The following is a 23,895-nucleotide window of genomic DNA, read 5'->3' as shown; positions in this document are numbered from 1 at the left end:
AACTGATCTCTCTCTCCTAACTGATCTCTCTCTCCTAACTGATCGCTCTCTCTCCTAACTGATCTGTCTCTCCTAACTGTTATAGCTCCCCTAACTACTCTCTCTCTCTCCTAACTGCTCTCTCTCTCATGTTATGGAGATCAACTGCATCATATTGGGCTGATTGTGAACATTACCAACTAGCTCAGTCTCTTGATTAGAGAAGTATCATAATGTGTAGTCATTAGAGATGTGTAGTAGTGTGTAGTCATTATATATGTGTAGTAGTGTGTAGTCATTAGATATGTGTAGTAGTGTGTAATCATTAGAGATGTGTATTAGTGTGTAGTCATTAGAAAAGTGTAGTAGTGTGTAGTCATTAGAGATGTGTAGTAGTGTGTAGTCATTAGAGATGTGTAGTAGTGTGTAGTCATTAGAGATGTGTAGTAGTGTGTAGTCATTAGAGAAGTGTAGTAGTGTGTAGTCAGAGGTGTGTAGTAGTGTGTAGTCATTATATATATATATATATATATATATATATATATATATATATATATATATATGTATTAGTGTGTAGTCATTAGATATGTGTAGTAGTGTGTAATCATTATATATGTGTAGTAGTGTGTAGTCATTAGAGATGTGTAGTAGTGTGTAGTCATTATATATATGTAGTAGTGTGTAGTCATTATATATATGTAGTAGTGTGTAGTCATTATACATGTGTAGTAGTGTGTAGTCATTAGAGATGTGTATTAGTGTGTAGTCATTAGATATTTGTAGTAGTGTGTAGTCATTATATATGTGTAGTAGTGTGTAGTCATTATATATGTGTAGTAGTGTGTAGTCATTATATATGTGTAGTAGTGTGTAGTCATTATATATATATAGTAGTGTGTAGTCATTATATATGTGTAGTAGTGTGTAGTCATTATATATGTGTATTAGTGTGTAGTCATTAGAGATGTGTAGTAGTGTGTAGTCATTATATATGTGTATTAGTGTGTAGTCATTAGAGATGTGCAGTAGTGTGTAGTCATTATATATGTGTATTAGTGAGTAGTCATTATATATTTGTAGTAGTGTGTAGTCATTATATATGTGTAGTAATCATGTATGTGTAGTAGTGTGTAGTCATTAGAGATGTGTAGTAGTGTGTAGTCATTATATATATGTAGTATTGTGTAGTCATTAGAGATGTGTAGTAGTGTGTAGTCATTATATATATGTAGTAGTGTGTAGTCATTAGAGATATGTAGTAGCGTGTAGTCATTAGAGATGTGTAGTAGTGTGTAGTCATTATAGATGTGTAGTAGTGTGTAGTCATTACAGATTTGTATTAGTGTGTAGTCATTAGACATGTGTAGTAGTGTGTAGTCATTATATATATATATGTAGTAGTGTGTAGTCATTATATATGTGTATTAGTGTGTAGTCATTAGAGATGTGTAGTAGTGTGTAGTCATTATATATGTGTAGTAATGTGTAGTCATTATAGATTTGTAGTAGTGTGTAGTCATTATATATGTGTATTAGTGTGTAGTCATTAGAGATGTGTAGTAGTATGTAGTCATTATATATATATATGTATTAGTGTGTAGTCATTAGAGATGTGTAGTAGTGTGTAGTCATTATATATGTGTATTAGTGTGTAGTCATTAGAGATGTGCAGTAGTGTGTAGTCATTATATATGTGTATTAGTGTGTAGTCATTAGAGATGTGCAGTAGTGTGTAGTCATTATATATGTGTAGTAGTGTGTAGTCATTATATATATGTAGTAGTGTGTAGTCATTATATATGTGTATTAGTGTGTAGTCATTTGATATGTGTAGTAGTGTGTAATCATTATATATGTGTATTAGTGTGTAGTCATTATATATATGTATTAGTGTGTAATCATTATATATGTGTAGTAGTGTGTAATCATTATATATGTGTAGTAGTGTGTAGTCATTATATATGTGTAGTAGTGTGTAGTAATTATATATGTGTAGTAGTGTGTAGTCATTAGATATGTGTAGTAGTGTGTAATCATTAGAGATTTGTATTAGTGTGTAGTCATTAGAAAAGTGTAGTAGTGTGTAGTCATTAGAGATGTGTAGTAGTGTGTAGTCATTAGAGATGTGTAGTAGTGTGTAGTCAGAGATGTGTAGTAGTGTATAGTCATTAGAGAAGTGTAGTAGTGTGTAGTCAGAGGTGTGTAGTAGTGTGTAGTCATTATATATATATATGTATTAGTGTGTAGTCATTAGATATGTGTAGTAGTGTGTAATCATTATATATGTGTAGTAGTGTGTAGTCATTATATATATATATATATATATATATGTAGTAGTGTGTAGTCATTAGAGATGTGTAGTAGTGTGTAGTCATTAGAGATGTGTAGTAGTGTGTAGTCATTATATATATATATATATATATATATGTATTAGTGTGTAGTCATTAGATATGTGTAGTAGTGTGTAATCATTATATATGTGTAGTAGTGTGTAGTCATTAGAGATGTGTAGTAGTGTGTAGTCATTATATATATGTAGTAGTGTGTAGTCATTATATATATGTAGTAGTGTGTAGTCATTATACATGTGTAGTAGTGTGTAGTCATTAGAGATGTGTATGTGTGTAGTCATTAGATATTTGTAGTAGTGTGTAGTCATTCGATATGTGTAGTAGTGTGTAGTCATTATATATGTGTAGTAGTGTGTAGTCATTATATATGTGTAGTAGTGTGTAGTCATTATGTATGTGTAGTAGTGTGTAGTCATTATATATGTATATTAGTGTGTAGTCATTATAGATTTGTAGTAGTGTGCAGTCATTATATATGTGTAGGAGTGTGTAGTCATCATGTATGTGTAGTAGTGTGTAGTCATTAGAGATGTGTAGTAGTGTGTAGTCATTATATATGTGTGGTAGTGTGTAGTCATTAGAAATGTGTAGTAGTGTGTAGTCATTAGAGATGTGCAGTAGTGTGTAGTCATTAGAGATTTGTATTAGTGTGTAGTCATTAGAAATGTGTAGTAGTGTGTAGTCATTATATATGTGTAGTAGTGTGTAGTCATTATATATGTGTAGTAGTGTGTAGTCATTAGATATGTGTAGTAGTGTGTAGTCATTATATATGTGTATTAGTGTGTAGTCATTAGATATGTGTAGTAGTGTGTAGTCATTAGATATGTGTAGTAGTGTGTAGTCATTATATATGTGTAGTAGTGTGTAGTCATTAGATATGTGTAGTAGTGTGTAGTCATTAGATATGTGTATATATGTCTCTCTATACTGTCCTGGCTCCTCCTCCTCTCTTTATACTGTCCTGGCTCCTCCTCCTCTCTCTCTATACTGTCCTGGCTCCTCCTCATCTCTCTATACTGTCCTGGCTCCTCCTCCTCTCTCTATACTGTCCTGGCTCCTCCTCATCTCTCTATACTGTCCTGGCTCCTCCTCCTCTCTCTATACTGGCATGGCTCCTCCTCATCTCTCTATACTGTCATAGCTCCTCCTCATCTCTCTATACTGTCCTGGCTCCTCCTCCTCTCTCTCTATACTGTCCTGGCTCCTCCTCATCTCTCTATACTGTCCTGGCTCCTCCTCATCTCTCTATACTGTCCTGGCTCCTCCTCCTCTCTCTCTATACTGTCCTGGCTCCTCCTCCTCTCTCTATACTGGCATGGCTCCTCCTCATCTCTCTATACTGTCCTGGCTCCTCCTCCTCTCTCTATATTGTCCTGGCTCCTCCTCCTCTCTCTCTATACTGTCCTGGCTCCTCCTCCTCTCTCTATACTGGCATGGCTCCTCCTCCTCTCTCTATACTGTCCTGGCTCCTCCTCATCTCTCTATACTGTCCTGGCTCCTCCTCATCTCTCTATACTGTCCTGGCTCCTCCTCCTCTCTCTCTATACTGTCCTGGCTCCTCCTCCTCTCTCTGTACTGGCATGGCTCCTCCTCATCTCTCTATACTGTCCTGGCTCCTCCTCCTCTCTCTATATTGTCCTGGCTCCTCCTCCTCTCTCTCTATACTGTCCTGGCTCCTCCTCCTCTCTCTATACTATCATGGCTCCTCCTCCTCTCTCTATACTATCATGGCTCCTCCTCTCCTCTCTCTATACTATCATAGCTCCTCCTCTCCTCTCTCTATAATGTCCTGGCTCCTCCTCCTCTCTCTATACTGTCCTGGCTCCTCCTCCTCTCTCTATACTATCATGGCTCCTCCTCTCCTCTCTCTATACTATCATAGCTCCTCCTCTCCTCTCTCTATAATGTCCTGGCTCCTCCTCCTCTCTCTATACTGTCCTGGCTCCTCCTCCTCTCTCTATACTATCATGGCTCCTCCTCTCCTCTCCTCTCTCTATACTGTTCTGTCTCCTTTCTCCACGAGGCTTGTGGTAGAATATAACAACACATGTGTTACATCCTGTTGTGCAACAGGCTGCCCTCCCTCAGACAGATCAATGTGCTGCTGGACCAGCTGTGTGGACTGTAGCCTTACAGCAGGTGACCATCATCATAGCGGAGAGATAGAGATCTGACCCCATTCTCAGACACGAGGCACTTCACGCTACCACAACAGTCCTGCAAGAAAGAACGATAGAGAGAGAGAAAGATAGAGAGATAGAGATAGAAAGAGAGAGAGTGAGAGACAGAGAGAGGCAGAGAGAGAGAAAGAGACAGAGAGACAGAGGAAGAGACAGAGCCAAAGAGAATCAGAGATAGAGAGAGAGAGACAGAGAGGAAGAGAGAGACAGAGAGAATCAGAGAGAGAGAGACAGAGAGGAAGAGAGAGACAGAGAGAATCAGAGAGAGAGAGAGAGACAGAGAGAGACAGAGAGGAATAGAGAGAGAGAATCAGAGAGAGAGAGAGAGAGAGACAGAGAGAGACAGAGAGGAAGAGAGAGACAGAGAGAATCAGAGAGAGAGAGAGAGAGACAGAGAGACAGAGAGGAAGAGAGAGACAGAGAGAATCAGAGAGAGAGAGAGAGAGAGAGAGAGAGAGACAGAGAGAGAGACAGAGAGAGAGAGAGAGAGAGAGAGAGAGAGAGAGAGAGAGAGAGAGAGAGCGAGACAGAGAGAGAGAGAGAGACAGAGAGAGAGAGAGAGAGAGAGAGAGAGAGAGAGAGAGCGAGAGAGCGAGAGAGCGAGAGAGCGAGAGAGCGAGAGAGCGAGAGAGCGAGAGCGAGAGAGACAGAGAGAATCAGAGAGAGAGACAGAGAGAGACAGAGAGGAAGAGAGAGACAGAGAGAATCAGAGAGAGAGAGACAGAGAGAGTGAGAGAGCGAGAGCGAGAGAGAGAGAGAGAGAGACTTAATGACATTTGAAATGTCATTATTCTTTTGGAATTTCTCTGAGTGTAATGTTTATTGTTCATTTTTTATTGTTTATTTCACTTTTGTTAATGATCTATTTCACTTGCTTTGGCAATGTAATGTTAACACATGTTTCCAGGTCCCCGGCCTCCACAGTAGAGGCCACAGTGTTCAATAGGGTTTCAGTCCCCAGCCTCAACAGCAGAGACCACAGTGTTCAACAGGGTGTCAGTCCCCAGAGTAGAGACCACAGTGTTCAACAGGGTGTCAGTCCCCAGAGTAGAGACCACAGTGTTCAACAGGGTGTCAGTCCCCAGTCTCAACAGTAGAGACCACAGTGTTCAATAGGGTGTCAGTCCATTCCCTGCATACCCCTTCACATAGACTGTCCTCTCTCCATCCCTTGCCTACCTACCACTTCATATAGACTGTCCTCTCTCCATCCCTCCCCTGCCTACCCCTTCATATAGACTGTCCTCTCTCCATCCCTCCCCTGCCTACCCCTTCATATAGACTGTCCTATCTCCATCCCTTCATATAGACTGTCCTCTCTCCATCCCTTCATATAGACTGTCCTCTCTCTCCATCCCATCTCTGCCTACCCCTTCATATAGACTTGTCCTCTCCATCCCTTCCCCTTCATATAGACTTGTCCTCTCTCCATCCCTTCCCATCATATCATATAGACTGTCCTCTCCATCTCTTCCCTACCTACCCCTTCATATAGACTTGTCCTCTCTCCATCCCTTCCCTGCCTACCTCTTCATATAGACTCTCCTCTCTCCATCCCTTCCCTGCCTACCTCTTCATATAGACTCTCCTCTCTCCATCCCATCTCTGCCTACCTCTTCATATAGACTCTCCTCTCTCCATCCCTTCCCTGCCTACCCCTTCATATAGACTGTCATCTCTCTCTAAATGCTGTGCTAAACACCCCTCTAGTTATCTGACTGTCTCTGGGCTTTAATGATGTGCTAAACACCCCTCTAGTTCTCTGACTGTCTCTGGGTTTTAATGCTGTGCTAAACACCCCTCTGGTTCTCTGACTGTCTCTGGGTTTTAATGCTGTGCTAAACGCCCCTCTGGTTCTCTGACTGTCTCTGGGCTTTAATGCTGTGCTAAACGCCCCTCTGGTTCTCTGACTGTCTCTGGGCTTTAATGCTGTGCTAAACGCCCCTCTGGTTCTCTGACTGTCTCTGGGTTTTAATGCTGTGCTAAACGCCCCTCTGGTTCTCTGACTGTCTCTGGGTTTTAATGCTGTGCTAAACGCCCCTCTGGTTCTCTGACTGTCTCTGGGCTTTAATGCTGTGCTAAACGCCCCTCTGGTTCTCTGACTGTCTCTGGGCTTTAATGCTGTGCTAAACGCCCCTCTGGTTCTCTGACTGTCTCTGGGTTTTAATGCTGTGCTAAACGCCCCTCTGGTTCTCTGACTGTCTCTGGGCTTTAATGCTGTGCTAAACGCCCCTCTGGTTCTCTGACTGTCTCTGGGCTTTAATGATGTGCTAAACGCCCCTCTGGTTCTCTGACTGTCTCTGGGCTTTAATGCTGTGCTAAACGCCCCTCTGGTTCTCTGACTGTCTCTGGGCTTTAATGCTGTGCTAAACGCCCCTCTGGTTCTCTGACTGTCTCTGGGTTTTAATGCTGTGCTAAACGCCCCTCTGGTTCTCTGACTGTCTCTGGGCTTGAATGCTGTGCTAAACGCCCCTCTGGTTCTCTGACTGTCTCTGGGCTTTAATGTTGTGCTGAACGCCCCTCTGGTTCTCTGACTGTCTCTGGGTTTTAATGCTGTGCTAATCGCCCCTCTGGTTCTCTGACTGTCTCTGGGCTTTAATGCTGTGCTAAACGCCCCTCTGGTTCTCTGACTGTCTCTGGGCTTGAATGCTGTGCTAAACGCCTTCCTTACTGAAGGCGTCAATACACCACAGGATCACAGAGCTCTTCACAGCCCAAATCACCCTGCAATTTCCTACCCTTTTCCCCCTGTCACTCCACCATCGCAGGAGCGAGACCGACCGTTCAGAAAAAAAGAGGAAAATGTCAAACAGGAAGCACTAGGCTTTGTAAAGATATATTTTCATGTCTCGGAGAGAGACAGAAAGTAGATCCATTAAAGGTGAAATGTACTCAAAAAATATATATATAATAATGTCAAAATGAAATGCCCATGAGACCAATCTGGATCTAACAGCACCAATCACCAAAATGGCGACGCTTCGTCGTCGGCGTTGGTATTTTCCGGATGTGTCAGAAGTAACCGACTTGAGTGGCTTAGAAGAGGGCACTTGGCATTTTCCTCGCCGAATCAAAACCATTTACCTAGATGATTTTTTTTTCGTCCAATCGCAGGCGACGTAATATCTGAAGTATCTGAGAAAGGGAGAAAAAAAGGCCCCAAACCAGACAGATCTGCCCTTCAGCTGGTTGGAAGAACACAACAGATGGTACTTTATAAAGACTGGAGCTACTGGTTCACTGAACTCTAGTTCAATCATTCACACATATATTATACAGACTGACTACTGGAGCTACTGGTTCACTGAACTCTAGTTCAATCATTCACACACATATTATACAGACTGACTACTGGAGCTACTGGTTCACTGAGCTCTAGTTCAATCATTCTCACACATATTATACAGACTGACTACTGGAGCTACTGGTTCACTGAGCTCTAGTTCAATCATTCTCACACATATTATACAGACTGACTACTGGAGCTACTGGTTCACTGAACTCTAGTTCAATCATTCTCACATATTATACAGACTGACTACTGGAGCTATACTGGTTCACTGAACTCTAGTTCAATCATTCTCACATATTATACAGACTGACTACTGGAGCTACTGGTTCACTGAACTCTAGTTCAATCATTCACACATATATTATACAGACTGACTACTGGAGCTACTGGTTCACTGAACTCTAGTTCAATCATTCACACACATATTATACAGACTGACTACTGGAGCTACTGGTTCACTGAACTCTAGTTCAATCATTCTCACACATATTATACAGACTGACTACTGGAGCTACTGGTTCACTGAACTCTAGTTCAATCATTCTCACACATATTATACAGACTGACTACTGGAGCTACTGGTTCACTGAACTCAAGTTCAATCATTCTCACACATATTATACAGACTGACTACTGGAGCTACTGGTTCACTGAACTCTAGTTCAATCATTCTCACACATATTATACAGACTGACTACTGGAGCTACTGGTTCACTGAACTCTAGTTCAATCATTCACACACATATTATAAAGACTGACTACTGGAGCTACTGGTTCACTGAACTCTAGTTCAATCATTCACACACATTATACAGACTGACTACTGGAGCTACTGGTTCACTGAACTCTAGTTCAATCATTCACACACATATTGAACTGTATAAAGAGAGAGAACAACAACAACAAATTAACAAGTTCATCTGCTGAAGGTACGAACCCATCGCTAGGCGGACGAACCCATCGTTAGGCGGACAAACCCATCGCTAGGCGGACGAACCCATCGCTAGGCGGACGAACCCATTGCTAGGCGGACGAACCCATCGCTAGGCGGACGAACCCATCGTTAGGCGGGCGAACCCATCGCTAGGCGGACGAACCCATCGCTAGGCGGACGAACCCATCGCTAGGCAGACTCAACCATCGCTAGGCGGACGAACCCATCGCTAGGCGGACGAACCCATCGCTAGGCGGACGAACCCATCGCTAGGCAGACATACCCATCGCTAGGCGGACAAACCCATCGCTAGGCAGACATACCATCGCTAGGCGGACGAACCCATCGCTAGGTGGACAAACACATCGCTAGGCAGACATACCCATCGCTAGACAGACAAACCCATCGCTAGGCGGACATACCCATCGCTAGGCAGACATACCCATCGCTAGGCGGACAAACCCATCGCTAGGTGGACAAACCCATCGCTAGGTGGACAAACCCATCGCTAGGTGGACAAACCCATCGCTAGGCAGACATACCCATCACTAGGCAGACATACCCATCACTAGGCAGACATACCCATCGCTAGGCAGACATACCCATCACTAGGCAGACATACCCATCACTAGGCAGACATACCCATCACTAGGCAGACATACCCATCACTAGGCAGACATACCCATCGCTAGGCAGACATACCCATCGCTAGGCAGACAAACCCATCGCTAGGCAGACAAACCCATCGCTAGGCAGACAAACCCATCGCTAGGCAGACAAACCCATCGCGAAGTAGACAAACCCATCGCTAGGCAGACAAACCCATCGCGAAGTAGACAAACCCATCGCTAGGCAGACAAACCCATCGCGAAGTAGACAAACCCATCGCTAGGCAGACAAACCTATCGCATGAAACAAAAAAAACGCCTTCCCACTGTCCTCCATATACATCCAACTCTCAAAATTACACAACTAATTAGCATTTAACTGTTATTTCCTTCATTAGCAGGAAGCTTGGTCAGGTTTTAATCTGAATGAATCAGAGCATAAACGTGGCCTATACATATGGGGACCACATTACAGCCTCAATGAACCCCCCAGCCAATCAAAACAGCTCGTCACAGTACCTCCACCCTGTCACTAGTGTGGCACATCCCCGGGATCACAGACACTAACACACACACACACTGTCAGACATACACACACACACACACACACTGTCAGACATACACACACACACACACTGTCAGACATACACACACACTCATACACTAACACACACACACTGTCAGACATACACACACACTCATACACAAACACACACTGTCAGACATACACACACACTCATACACAAACACACACTGTCAGACATACACACATACACTAACACACACACACTGTCAGACATACACACACACTCATACACTAACACACACACTGTCAGACACACACACACACACACACACACACACACACACACACACACACACACACACAGTGTCAGACATATACACACACACACACACACACACACACACACACACACACACACACACACACACACACACACACACACACACACACACACACACAGTGTCAGACATATACACACACCCCCCCTCGCTATAATCCCCATTCCATCTGAGGAGAGTCTCTGTCCGTTGTTGGACAACTGATGTCACTGCTGGTGTCACCTTGTAAAGGTCACCTGCAGTCACCAGTCACCTGCAGTCACCTTGTAAAGGAACTCAGAAACGCAGCGTCAGGCCTGGGGGTCCAATAACGAACCTCTATGAACTCCTAAATATGTATACAGTCAACACACACACAGGGACGGTACCTCTAGGTGCTCCAGGATGTACGGAGGGTTGGTCATGCCCAGTCTCAGCATGGCTCCTTCTGGAATTTCTTCCACTAGTCTCCATAGCAGAGTGGGCAGGTCTGTCCCAATATCCTTCCCATAAGCCCCGGTGTCCTCACTGGTCAGCCAGATCTCACACACACCCTCTGGGGAGGGGGGGAGAGGGAGAGGGGGAGAGGGAGGGAGGGGGAGAGAGGGAGGGGGAGAGGGCAAGTCAGTTAACCAGGCAAGTCAGTTAAGAACAAATTCTTATTTTCAATGACGGCCTAGGAACAGTGGGTTAACTGCCTGTTCAGGGGCAGAACGACAGATTTGTACCTTGTCAGCTCGGGGATTTGAACTTGCAACCTTCCGGTTACTAGTCCAACACTCTAACCACTAGGCTACCCTAGGCTACCCTGTCTATAATAACAATATTGGGTCTATAATAACAACATTGGGTCTATAATAACAACATTGGGTCTACAATAACAACATTGGGTCTATAATAACAACATTGGGTCTACAATAACAACATTGGGTCTACAATAACAACATTGGGTCTATAATAACAACATTGGGTCTATAATAACAACATTGGGTCTACAATAACAACATTGGGTCTACAATAACAACATTGGGTCTACAATAACAACATTGGGTCTACAATAACAACATTGGGTCTACAATAACAACATTGGGTCTACAATAACAACATTGGGTCTACAATACCAATCTTCTTTCTCAGAATGTGCAGTGAAGAACACTGGAGAACCTCTGTAGAGACCAGTTGACCTAGACGTTGAATCCCACACCGGCATTGAGGCCAGGTCTGAGACTGTGAATCTGCCTCTTTGATACAGTGACTTTTTAAAAGTCATTTCATAACCTTGGATTCAGTCATGTTATTTTTTGGCAGAGGGCTTCAGCGAGCGGTTTCGAGTTTGGCGAAAAATGAAGGGAGCCTCCTCGTCCCGTGTCTCACTGAGTAGGATAAGCAAGACAGACAATTTGACTTACATTTACATTACATTTAAGTCATTTAGCAGACGCTCTTATCCAGAGCGAATTACAAATTGGTGAATTCACCTTCTGACATCAGCGGAACAGCCACTTTACAATAGTGCATCTAAATCATTTAAGGGGGGGGGGGAGAAGGATTGCTTATCCTATCCTAGGTATTCCTTGAAGAGGTGGGGTTTCAGGTGTCTCCGGAAGGTGGTGATTGACTCCGCTGTCCTGGCGTCGTGAGGGAGTTTGTTCCACCATTGGGGGGCCAGAGCAGCGAACAGTTTTGACTTGGAAAATAGTTTCTGTACGGGCATATCAGATCCTTGCCTATAGCATCGGATAACTTGTAAAAAAAACCCACAGCCAAACAATCTGAATATCATAACAGCTTCAACAGGGGTACATCAGTAACCCAGCCTCCCAATGGGAGTGCTCATAGCAAGGCAATAGAGGGTAAACTAGTCAAAACAACATAATATATATATAATTAACCTGTACGAACTGAAGAGAGGACTCCATCGTTAACCACGGCAACGAAAACAGGGTGTGTGTCAGGCTGACATTTCCATCACCTGCATGTGGTTAAATGAGATTAACGCTGTGTTACCGTGACCTGCTTCCTCTACGTTCTTTCCACAGCAGCCACATTACAACCCATCTGACAGGAAAGGCTTGACGTCGTACATGTTGGAGGCTGATTTTCATAAATACATTCCCACAAAAACAAACCTGTAAACGCACAGGAGATCTCACAAGGGAAGGACAAGGGAGAAGCAGAGAGAGGGATGGAAACAGGGCCGGTGTGGAAAGAGACAGGGAAAGAGAGGGCTCTCTGGGTTTAGAGCAGCAGGGTGGAGGACTGGAGGGTGTGTCCCTGAACAAGCAGGGGGGGGGAGAGGTGGAAACATGGGGGGGGGTGCAGGCAAGCAGTGGGTGCAGACAATCATGACGAGGGGTGCAGCTGAGTGCTTTACCTAACCCTCTCCAAACAAAACATCAGGCTGGAGCTGTAACATAGGCTGCTGGCCCAGTGACGGGGTGGGAGGACAGGAGAGGGCTGGAGCAGGGAGGCAGGCTGCTGGCCCAGTGACGGGGTGGGAGGACAGGAGAGGGCTGGAGCAGGGAGGCAGGCTGCTGGCCCAGTGACGGGGTGGGAGGGCAGGAGAGGGCTGGAGCAGGGAGGCAGGCTGCTGGCCCAGTGACGGGGTGGGAGGACAGGAGAGGGCTGGAGCAGGGAGGCAGGCTGCTGGCCCAGTGACGGGGTGGGAGGGCAGGAGAGGGCTGGAGCAGGGAGGCAGGCTGCTGGCCCAGTGACGGGGTGGGAGGACAGGAGAGGGCTGGAGCAGGGAGGCAGGCTGCTGGCCCAGTGACAGGGTGGGAGGGCAGGAGAGGGCTGGAGCAGGGAAGCAGGCTGCTGGCCCAGTGACAGGGTGGGAGGACAGGAGAGGGCTGGAGCAGGGAGGCAGGCTGCTGGCCCAGTGAAGGGGTGGGAGGGCAGGAGAGGGCTGGAGCAGGGAGGCAGGCTGCTGGCCCAGTGACAGGGTGGGAGGACAGGAGAGGGCTGGAGCAGGGAGGCAGGCTGCTGGCCCAGTGACGGGGTGGGAGGACAGGAGAGGGCTGGAGCAGGGAGGCAGGCTGCTGGCCCAGTGACAGGGTGGGAGGGCAGGAGAGGGCTGGAGCAGGGAGGCAGGCTGCTGGCCCAGTGACAGGGTGGGAGGACAGGAGAGGGCTGGAGCAGGGAGGCAGGCTGCTGGCCCAGTGAAGGGGTGGGAGGGCAGGAGAGGGCTGGAGCAGGGAGGCAGGCTGCTGGCCCAGTGACAGGGTGGGAGGACAGGAGAGGGGCTGGAGCAGGGAGGCAGGCTGCTGGCCCAGTGAAGGGGTGGGAGGACAGGAGAGGGCTGGAGCAGGGAGGCAGGCTGCTGGCCCAGTGACGGGGTGGGAGGACAGGAGAGGGCTGGAGCAGGGAGGCAGGCTGCTGGCCCAGTGACAGGGTGGGAGGGCAGGAGAGGGCTGGAGCAGGGAGGCAGGCTGCTGGCCCAGTGACAGGGTGGGAGGACAGGAGAGGGCTGGAGCAGGGAGGCAGGCTGCTGGCCCAGTGAAGGGGTGGGAGGGCAGGAGAGGGCTGGAGCAGGGAGGCAGGCTGCTGGCCCAGTGACAGGGTGGGAGGACAGGAGAGGGCTGGAGCAGGGAGGCAGGCTGCTGGCCCAGTGAAGGGGTGGGAGGACAGGAGAGGGCTGGAGCAGGGAGGCAGGCTGCTGGCCCAGTGACGGGGTGGGAGGACAGGAGAGGGCTGGAGCAGGGAGGCAGGCTGCTGGCCCAGTGACAGGGTGGGAGGGCAGGAGAGGGCTGGAGCAGGGAGGCAGGCTGCTGGCCCAGTGACAGGGTGGGAGGACAGGAGAGGGCTGGAGCAGGGAGGCAGGCTGCTGGCCCAGTGAAGGGGTGGGAGGGCAGGAGAGGGCTGGAGCAGGGAGGCAGGCTGCTGGCCCAGTGACAGGGTGGGAGGACAGGAGAGGGCTGGAGCAGGGAGGCAGGCTGCTGGCCCAGTGAAGGGGTGGGAGGACAGGAGAGGGCTGGAGCAGGGAGGCAGGCTGCTGGCCCAGTGACAGGGTGGGAGGACAGGAGAGGGCCGGAGCAGGGAGACAGGCTGCTGGCCCAGTGACGGGGTGGGATGGCAGGAGAGGGCTGGAGCAGGGAGGCAGGCTGCTGGCCCAGTGAAGGGGTGGGAGGACATGAGAGGGCCGGAGCAGGGAGACAGGCTGCTGGCCCAGTGACGGGGTGGGATGGCAGGAGAGGGCTGGAGCAGGGAGGCAGGCTGCTGGCCCAGTGAAGGGGTGGGAGGACAGGAGAGGGCTGGAGCAGGGAGGCAGGCTGCGGGGTGGGAGGACAGGAGAGGGCTGGAGCAGGGAGGCAGGCTGCTGGCCCAGTGAAGGGGTGGGAGGACAGGAGAGGGCTGGAGCAGGGAGGCAGGCTGCTGGCCCAGTGAAGGGGTGGGAGGACAGGAGAGGGCTGGAGCAGGGAGGCAGGCTGCTGGCCCAGGAACAGAGGGCCGAGGGCAGGAGAGGGCTGGAGCAGGGAGGCAGGCTGCTGGCCCAGTGAAGGGGTGGGAGGACAGGAGAGGGCTGGAGCAGGGAGGCAGGCTGCTGGCCCAGGAACAGAGGGCCGAGGGCAGGAGAGGGCTGGAGCAGGGAGTCAGGCTGCTGGCCCAGGAACAGAGGGCCGAGGACAGGAGAGGGCTGGAGCAGGGAGGCAGGCTGCTGGCCCAGTGAAGGGGTGGGAGGACAGGAGAGGGCTGGAGCAGGGAGGCAGGCTGCTGGCCCAGGAACAGAGGGCCGAGGACAGGAGAGGTCTGGAGCAGGGAGGCAGGCTGCTGGCCCAGGAACAGACGGCCGAGGACAGGAGAGGGCTGGAGCAGGGAGGCAGGCTGCTGGCCCAGGAACAGAGGGCCGAGGACAGGAGAGGGCTGGAGCAGGGAGGCAGGCTGCTGGCCCAGGAACAGAGGGCCGAGGGCAGGGGAGGGCTGGAGCAGGGAGGCAGGCTGCTGGCCCAGGAACAGAGGGCCGAGGACAGGAGAGGGCTGGAGCAGGGAGGCAGGCTGCTGGCCCAGGAACAGAGGGCCGAGGGCAGGAGAGGGCTGGAGCAGGGAGGCAGGCTGCTGGCCCAGGAACAGAGGGCCGAGGACAGGAGAGGGCTGGAGCAGGGAGGCAGGCTGCTGGCCCAGGAACAGAGGGCCGAGGACAGGAGAGGTCTGGAGCAGGGAGGCAGGCTGCTGGCCCAGGAACAGAGGGCCGAGGACAGGAGAGGGCTGGAGCAGGGAGGCAGGCTGCTGGCCCAGGAACAGAGGGCCGAGGGCAGGAGAGGGCTGGAGCAGGGAGGCAGGCTGCTGGCCCAGGAACAGAGGGCCGAGGACAGGGGAGGTCGCAGGGGAGGTCTGAGGCCGTCTGTATGTCTGTCACTAACTCTACTAACCCAACCGTCCCTGAGCCAAGTGTCTGTCTGTCTTCTGCCTGTCACTAACACTACTAACCCAACCGTCCCTGAGCCAAGTGTCTGTCTGTCGTCTGCCTGTCACTAACTCTACTAACCCAACCCTCAGTGAGCCAAGTGTCTGTCTGTCTTCTGCCTGTCACTAACACTACTAACCCAACCCTCAGTGAGCCAAGTGTCTGTCTGTCTTCTGCCTGTCACTAACACTACTAACCCAACCGTCCCTGAGCCAAGTGTCTTGTCTGTCTTCTGCCTGTCACTAACTCTACTAACCCAACCGTCCCTGAGCCAAGTGTCTGTCTGTCGTCTGCCTGTCACTAACACTACTAACCCAACCGTCCCTGAGCCAAGTGTCTGTCTGTCACTAACTCTACTAACCCAACCGTCCCTGAGCCAAGTGTCTGTCTGTCTTCTGCCTGTCACTAACACTACTAACCCAACCGTCCCTGAGCCAAGTGTCTTGTCTGTTGTCTGCCTGTCACTAACACTACTAACCCAACCGTCCCTGAGCAAAGTGTCTTGTCTGTCGTCTGCCTGTCACTAACACTACTAACCCAACCGTCCCTGAGCCAAGTGTATGTCTGTCGTCTGCCTGTCACTAACACTACTAACCCAACCCTCCCTGAGCCAAGTGTCTGTCTGTCTTCTGCCTGTCACTAACTCTACTAACCCAACCGTGCCTGAGCCAAGTGTCTGTCTGTCTTCTGCCTGTCACTAACTCTACTAACCCAACCCTCAGTGAGCCAAGTGTCTGTCTGTCGTCTGCCTGTCACTAACACTACTAACCCAACCGTCCCTGAGCCAAGTGTCTTGTCTGTTGTCTGCCTGTCACTAACACTACTAACCCAACCGTCCCTGAGCAAAGTGTCTTGTCTGTCGTCTGCCTGTCACTAACACTACTAACCCAACCGTCCCTGAGCCAAGTGTCTGTCTGTCTTCTGCCTGTCACTAACACTACTAACCCAACCGTGCCTGAGCCAAGTGTCTGTCTGTCTTCTGCCTGTCACTAACTCTACTAACCCAACCCTCAGTGAGCCAAGTGTCTGTCTGTCGTCTGCCTGTCACTAACTCTACTAACCCAACCGTCCCTGAGCCAAGTGTCTTGTCTGTCGTCTGCCTGTCACTAACTATACTAACCCAACCGTCCCTGAGCCAAGTGTCTGTCTGCCGTCTGCCTGTCACTAACACTACTAACCCAACCGTCCCTGAGCCAAGTGTATGTCTGTCGTCTGCCTGTCACTAACACTACTAACCCAACCGTCCCTGAGCCAAGTGTCTGTCTGTCGTCTGCCTGTCACTAACTCTACTAACCCAACCGTCCCTGAGCCAAGTGTCTGTCTGTCGTCTGTCTGTCACTAACTCTACTAACCCAACCGTCCCTGAGCCAAGTGTCTGTCTGTCTTCTGCCTGTCACTAACACTACTAACCCAACCGTCCCTGAGCCAAGTGTCTGTCTGTCGTCTGCCTGTCACTAACACTACTAACCCAACCCTCCCTGAGCCAAGTGTCTGTCTGTCTTCTGCCTGTCACTAACTCTACTAACCCAACCGTCCCTGAGCCAAGTGTCTGTTTGTCTTCTGCCTGTCACTAACACTACTAACCCAACCCTCCCTGAGCCAAGTGTCTTGTCTGTCATCTGCCTGTCACTAACACTACTAACCCAACCGTCCCTGAGCCAAGTGTCTTGTCTGTCGTCTGCCTGTCACTAACACTACTAACCCAACCCTCCCTGAGCCAAGTGTCTGTCTGTCGTCTGTCTGTCACTAACTCTACTAACCCAACCGTCCCTGAGCCAAGTGTCTGTCTGTCTTCTGCCTGTCACTAACTCTACTAACCCAACCGTCCCTGAGCCAAGTGTCTGTCTGTCTTCTGCCTGTCACTAACACTACTAACCCAACCCTCCCTGAGCCAAGTGTCTTGTCTGTCGTCTGCCTGTCACTAACACTACTAACCCAACCGTCCCTGAGCCAAGTGTCTTGTCTGTCGTCTGCCTGTCACTAACACTACTAACCCAACCCTCCCTGAGCCAAGTGTCTGTCTGTCGTCTGTCTGTCACTAACTCTACTAACCCAACCGTCCCTGAGCCAAGTGTCTTGTCTGTCGTCTGCCTGTCACTAACACTACTAACCCAACCGTCCCTGAGCCAAGTGTCTTGTCTGTCGTCTGCCTGTCACTAACACTACTAACCCAACCGTCCCTGAGCCAAGTGTCTGTCTGTCGTCTGCCTGTCACTAACACTACTAACCCCGAGCCAACAGTATGGCAGGACTCTGACGTCAGCCAGAGGTTTGGCTTTTGGAACATCTCCTTTGGCTGGGGAATGTTGGTCTGCCTTGGACAGAGATCATGTTCTCCTTGCTGTTGTCAACAGTAACGTGACATTATATCTGCAACATACAATGTATCATGTCCAAGGGCTGAATAAGATAGAAACCTCTTGAAGCTGGCCTACGCTCCAGGAGAAGCTAAACTACCCAGTATGTAGTGAAGCTGGCCTACGCTCCAGGAGAAGGTCAACTACCCAGTACGTAGTGAAGCTGGCCTATGCTCCAGGAGAAGGTCAACTACCCAGTACGTAGTGAAGCTGGCCTACGCTCCAGGAGAAGGTCAACTACCCAGTACGTAGTGAAGCTGGCCTACGCTCCAGGAGAAGGTCAACTACCCAGTACGTAGTGAAGCTGGCCTACGCTCCAGGAGAAGGTCAACTACCCAGTACGTAGTGAAGCTGGCCTACGCTCCAGGAGAAGGTCAACTACCCAGTACGTAGTGAAGCTGGCCTACGCTCCAGGAGAAGCTAAACTACCCAGTACGTAGTGAAGCTGGCCTACGCTCCAGGAGAAGCTAAACTACCCAGTACGTAGTGAAGCTGGCCTACGCTCCAGGAGAAGCTAAACTACCCAGTATGTAGTGAAGCTGGCCTACACTCCAGGAGAAGCTAAACTACCCAGTATGTAGTGAAGCTGGCCTACGCTCCAGGAGAAGCTAAACTACCCAGTACGTAGTGAAGCTGGCCTACGCTCCAGGAGAAGCTAAACTACCCAGTACGTAGTGAAGCTGGCCTACGCTCCAGGAGAAGCTAAACTACCCAGTACGTAGTGAAGCTGGCCTACGCTCCAGGAGAAGTACAACTACCCAGTACGTAGTGAAGCTGGCCTACGCTCCAGGAGAAGTACAACTACCCAGTAGGTAGTGAAGTAGTACCCAGTACTTAGCCAAATATGTATCCTTTACCACTGTGGATGTGAGTGGTGCTGTAGAGGAACACCCTGTTCCACTGTGAATGTGAGTGGTGCTGTAGAGGGAACATCATGTTCCACTGTGGATGTGAGTGGTGCTGTAGAGGGAACATCATGTTCCACTGTGGATGTGAGTGGTGCTGTAGAGGGAACATCTTGTTCCACTGTGGATGTGAGTGGTGCTGTAGAGGGACACCCTGTACCACTGTGGATGTGAGTGGTGCTGTAGAGGGAACATCATGTTCCACTGTGGATGTGAGTGGTGCTGTAGAGGGAACATCATGTTCCACTGTGGATGTGAGTGGTGCTGTAGAGGGAACATCATGTTCCACTGTGGATGTGAGTGGTGCTGTAGAGGTAACACCCTGTACCACTGTGGATGTGAGTGGTGCTGTAGAGGGACACCCTGTACCCCTGTGGATGTGAGTGGTGCTGTAGAGGGAACATCATGTTCCACTGTGGATGTGAGTGGTGCTGTAGAGGGAACATCATGTTCCACTGTGGATGTGAGTGGTGCTGTAGAGGGAACACCCTGTACCCCTGTGGATGTGAGTGGTACTGTAGAGGAACACCCTGTACCCCTGTGGATGTGAGTGGTGCTGTAGAGGGACACCCTGTACCCCTGTGGATGTGAGTGGTACTGTAGAGGAACACCCTGTACCCCTGTGGATGTGAGTGGTACTGTAGAGGAACACCCTGTACCCCTGTGGATGTGAGTGGTGCTGTAGAGGGAACATCATGTTCCACTGTGGATGTGAGTGGTGCTGTAGAGGGAACATCATGTACCACTGTGGATGTGAGTGGTGCTGTAGAGGTAACACCCTGTACCACTGTGGATGTGAGTGGTGCTGTAAAGAGGAACACCCTGTACCACTGTGGATGTGAGTGGTGCTGTAAAGAGGAACACCCTGTACCACTGTGGATGTGAGTGGTGCTGTAGAGGGAACACCCTGTACCACTGTGGATGTGAGTGGTGCTGTAAAGAGGAACACCCTGTACCCCTGTGGATGTGAGTGGTGCTGTAGAGGAACACCCTGTACCCCTGTGGATGTGAGTGGTGCTGTAGAGGGAACACCCTGTACCCCTGTGGATGTGAGTGGTGCTGTAAAGAGGGACATCCGGGCCATGTTTATCTCTCTGCCTTAACGTAGAGGAGGATGAAGAACCGACAGTAGCTCTGAACAGCCTGTCAGCTCCCATCCATTCAACTCATTAGGGAGGTTTGTGTAAAACAGTGAAATCACATTAAACGATACACGGCGTAAATACACTCAACTAAATTAATATTTCAAGAGCTTCGCCAAAATAAAGCTAAATTGTTAATGGCCTTTTGAAAGCCTCACCAAAAGCTAACATTTCATTTGGCCTCTCAAGCCCTCGTGTAAATGATTAATTCTGTCTTCATATATTTTAAAGCAGTGTTTACCGTCTCTGAACACAGAGAACCAAGCTCCCTACTCTGCTCTAAGGACTCTACAGCTGTCAAGTGGAGCAACCAGGACAGGGTGACCCCAGGGTGTTCATGTACCAGGACATGGTAACCTCAGGGTGAGGTGTTTATGTACCAGGACAGGGTGACCCCAGGGTGTTCATGTACCAGGACAGGGTGACCCCAGGGTGTTCATGTACCAGGACAGGGTGACCCCAGGGTGTTCATGTACCAGGACAGGGTGACCCCAGGGTGTTCATGTACCAGGACATGGTAACCTCAGGGTGAGGTGTTTATGTACCAGGACAGGGTGACCCCAGGGTGTTCATGTACCAGGACAGGGTGACCCCAGGGTGTTCATGTAACAGGACAGGGTGACCCCAGGGTGTTCATGTACCAGGGCATGGTAACCTCAGGGCGAGGTGTTTATGTACCAGGACAGGGTGACCCCAGGGTGTTCATGTACCAGGACATGGTGACCCCAGGGTGTTCATGTACCAGGACAGGGTAACCCCAGGGTGTTCATGTACCAGGACAGGGTGAGGTGTTCATGTACCAGGACATGGTGACCCCAGGGTGTTCATGTACCAGGACATGGTAACCTCAGGGTGAGGTGTTTATGTACCAGGACAGGGTGACCCCAGGGTATTCATGTACCAGGACAGTGTGACCCCAGGGTGTTCATGTACCAGGACAGGGTGACCCCAGGGTGTTCATGTACCAGGACAGTGTGACCCCAGGGTGTTAATGTACCAGGACAGGGTGACCCCAGGGTGTTTATGTACCAGGACAGGGTGAGGTGTTAATGTACCAGGACAGGGTGACCCCAGGGTGTTCATGTACCAGGACAGGGTGAGGTGTTAATGTACCAGGACAGGGTGACCCCAGGGTGTTCATGTACCAGGACAGGGTGAGGTGTTAATGTACCAGGACAGGGTGACCCCAGGGTGTTCATGTACCAGGACAGGGTGAGGTGTTAATGTACCAGGACAGGGTGACCACAGGGTGTTCATATACCAGGACAGGGTAACCCCAGGGTGTTTATGTACCAGGACAGGGTGACCCCAGGGTGTTCATGTACCAGGACAGGGTGAGGTGTTCATGTACCAGGACAGGGTGAGGTGTTCATGTACCAGGACAGGATAACCCCAGGGTGTTAATGTACCAGGACAGGGTAACCCCGGGTGTTCATGTACAAGGACAGGGTGACCCCAGGGTGTTCATGTACCAGGACAGGGTGACCCCAGGGTGTTCATGTACCAGGACAGGGTGACCCCAGGGTGTTTATGTACCAGGACAGTGTAACCCCAGGGTGTTTATGTACCAGGACAGGGTAACCCCAGGGTGTTTATGTACCAGGACAGTGTAACCCCAGGGTGTTTATGTACCAGGACAGGGTAACCCCAGGGTGTTTATGTACCAGGACAGTGTAACCCCAGGGTGTTTATGTACCAGGACAGGGTGGCCCCAGGGTGTTTATGTACCAGTACATGGTAACCCCAGGGTGTTCATGTACCAGGACAGGGTGAGGTGTTCATGTACCAGGACAGGATAACCCCAGGGTGTTAATGTACCAGGACAGGGTGACCCCAGGGTGTTTATGTACCAGGACAGGGTAACCCCAGGGTGTTTATGTACCAGGACAGTGTAACCCCAGGGTGTTTATGTACCAGGACAGTGTAACCCCAGGGTGTTTATGTACCAGGACAGGGTAACCCCAGGGTGTTTATGTACCAGGACAGTGTAACCCCAGGGTGTTTATGTACCAGGACAGGGTGGCCCCAGGGTGTTTATGTACCAGTACATGGTAACCCCAGGGTGTTCATGTACCAGGACAGGGTGAGGTGTTCATGTACCAGGACAGGGTGACCACAGGGTGAGGTGTTCATGTATATATATCAGGGGTCTCTCTCTCTCTCTCTCTCTCTCTCTCTCTCTCTCTCTCTCTCTCTCTCTCTCTCTCTCTCTCTGTCTCTCTCTCTCTATATATATATATATATATATAAAAATCTCAGGGGTAAGATTAGCGAGCGTCTCGGGAGGGAGGGAGCCCTATGCTAAAGACGTTCAGCTCCATTACTGCTGGACGGAGTAATTACAGATGACCCTATTCTCACTCACACACACACACACACACACTCTCAAGGTTCATAACCCCGGATAGCTGGAGCCCGGGCCAGAGCTCAGTGGTGGCTAGTGACTGGGCTCTTTATTTAACATTACGGATTAGCATGCTAAAGAACAGGCAGAGAGCAGAGATGCTAATAAGGGCTAAGAAGTGATTGTGTTTAACGCAGATATTTATGTCCCATATCTTAATTATCTGTTTCGCGACACACACACACACACACACACACACACACACACACACACTTTTCATTGTATTTGACATAATATCCCCCGGTGATACTTCCCCCAATCTGCATGATAAACATTGTGTTACCGCGGGATGTTTATTCATGCTCAGATTACAGCAGCGATGTCTCCAGGCTCTTCTATTCTCTGTTTCGTTTCTCCACATACAGCTATAGCTCAGTGGTCTAATATGGATTACATCTACATAGACTCAGTGGTCTAATCTACATAGACTCAGTGTTCTAATCTGGATTACATCTACATAGACTCAGTGTTCTAATCTGGATTACATCTAAATAGACTCAGTGATCTAATTTGCATAGACTCAGTGATCTAATCTGGATTACATTTACCTATGCTCAGTGATCTAATCTGGATTACATTTACCTAGGCTCAGTGGTCTAATCTGGATTACATCTACATTGGCTCAGTGGTCTAATCTGGATTACATTTACCTAGGCTCAGTGATCTAATCTACATAGACTCAGTGATCTAATCTACATAGGCTCAGTGTTCTAATCTGGATTACATCTACATAGGCTAAGTGATCTAAGCTGGATTACATTGACCTAGGCTCAGTGATCTAATCTACATAGGTTCAGTGTTCAAATCTAGATTACATCTACATAGGCTAAGTGATCTAATCTGGATTACATCTACATAGACTCAGTGATCTAATTTGCATAGACTCAGTGATCTAATCTGGATTACATTTACCTAGGCTCAGTGATCTAATCTGGATTACATTTACCTAGGCTCTGTGATCTAATCTGGATTACATCTACATAGGCTCAGTGATTGAATCTGGATTACATTTACCTAGGCTCAGTGATCTAATCTGGATTACATTTACATAGGCTCAGTGGTCTAATCTGGATTACATTTACCTAGGCTCAGTGATCTAATCTACATAGACTCAGTGGTCTAATCTGGATTACATTTACCTAGGCTCAGTGATCTAATCTACATAGACTCAGTGATCTAATCTATATAGGCTCAGTGATCTAATCTACATAGGCTCAGTGATCTAATCTGGATGACATTTACCTAGGCTCAGTGATCTAATCTACATAGGCTCAGTGTTCTAATCTGGATTACATCTACATAGGCTAAGTGATCTAATCTGGATTACATTTACCTAGGCTCAGTGATCTAATCTACATAGGCTCAGTGTTCTAATCTGGATTACATCTACATAGGCTAAGTGATCTAATCTGGATTACATTTACCTAGGCTCAGTGATCTAATCTACATAGGCTCAGTGGTCTAATCTGGATTACATCTACATAGGCTCTGTGATC

The 23,895-nt window shown here is 49.0% G+C and overlaps 1 protein-coding gene across 1 annotated transcript in view; it reads right to left on the bottom strand.

Annotated features, from left to right (window-relative positions):
- The window catches only part of cdkal1 (CDK5 regulatory subunit associated protein 1-like 1), a 649,344-nt gene that overhangs the window by 194,302 nt on the left and 431,147 nt on the right, over window positions 1-23,895 (bottom strand). Inside the window, exon 9 of the mRNA XM_064945061.1 lies at window positions 10,580-10,746. Coding sequence (XP_064801133.1) covers window positions 10,580-10,746 — 167 coding nt within the window. The remainder of the gene's footprint in view (window positions 1-10,579; window positions 10,747-23,895) is intronic.

Source organism: Oncorhynchus masou, chromosome 29 (genome assembly GCF_036934945.1).
Source record: "Oncorhynchus masou masou isolate Uvic2021 chromosome 29, UVic_Omas_1.1, whole genome shotgun sequence".
In the NCBI taxonomy this organism is placed as follows: Eukaryota; Metazoa; Chordata; class Actinopteri; order Salmoniformes; family Salmonidae; genus Oncorhynchus; species Oncorhynchus masou.
Note: the sequence above shows the minus strand (reverse complement) of the source record. Positions and strands in the feature narration are given on the sequence as shown.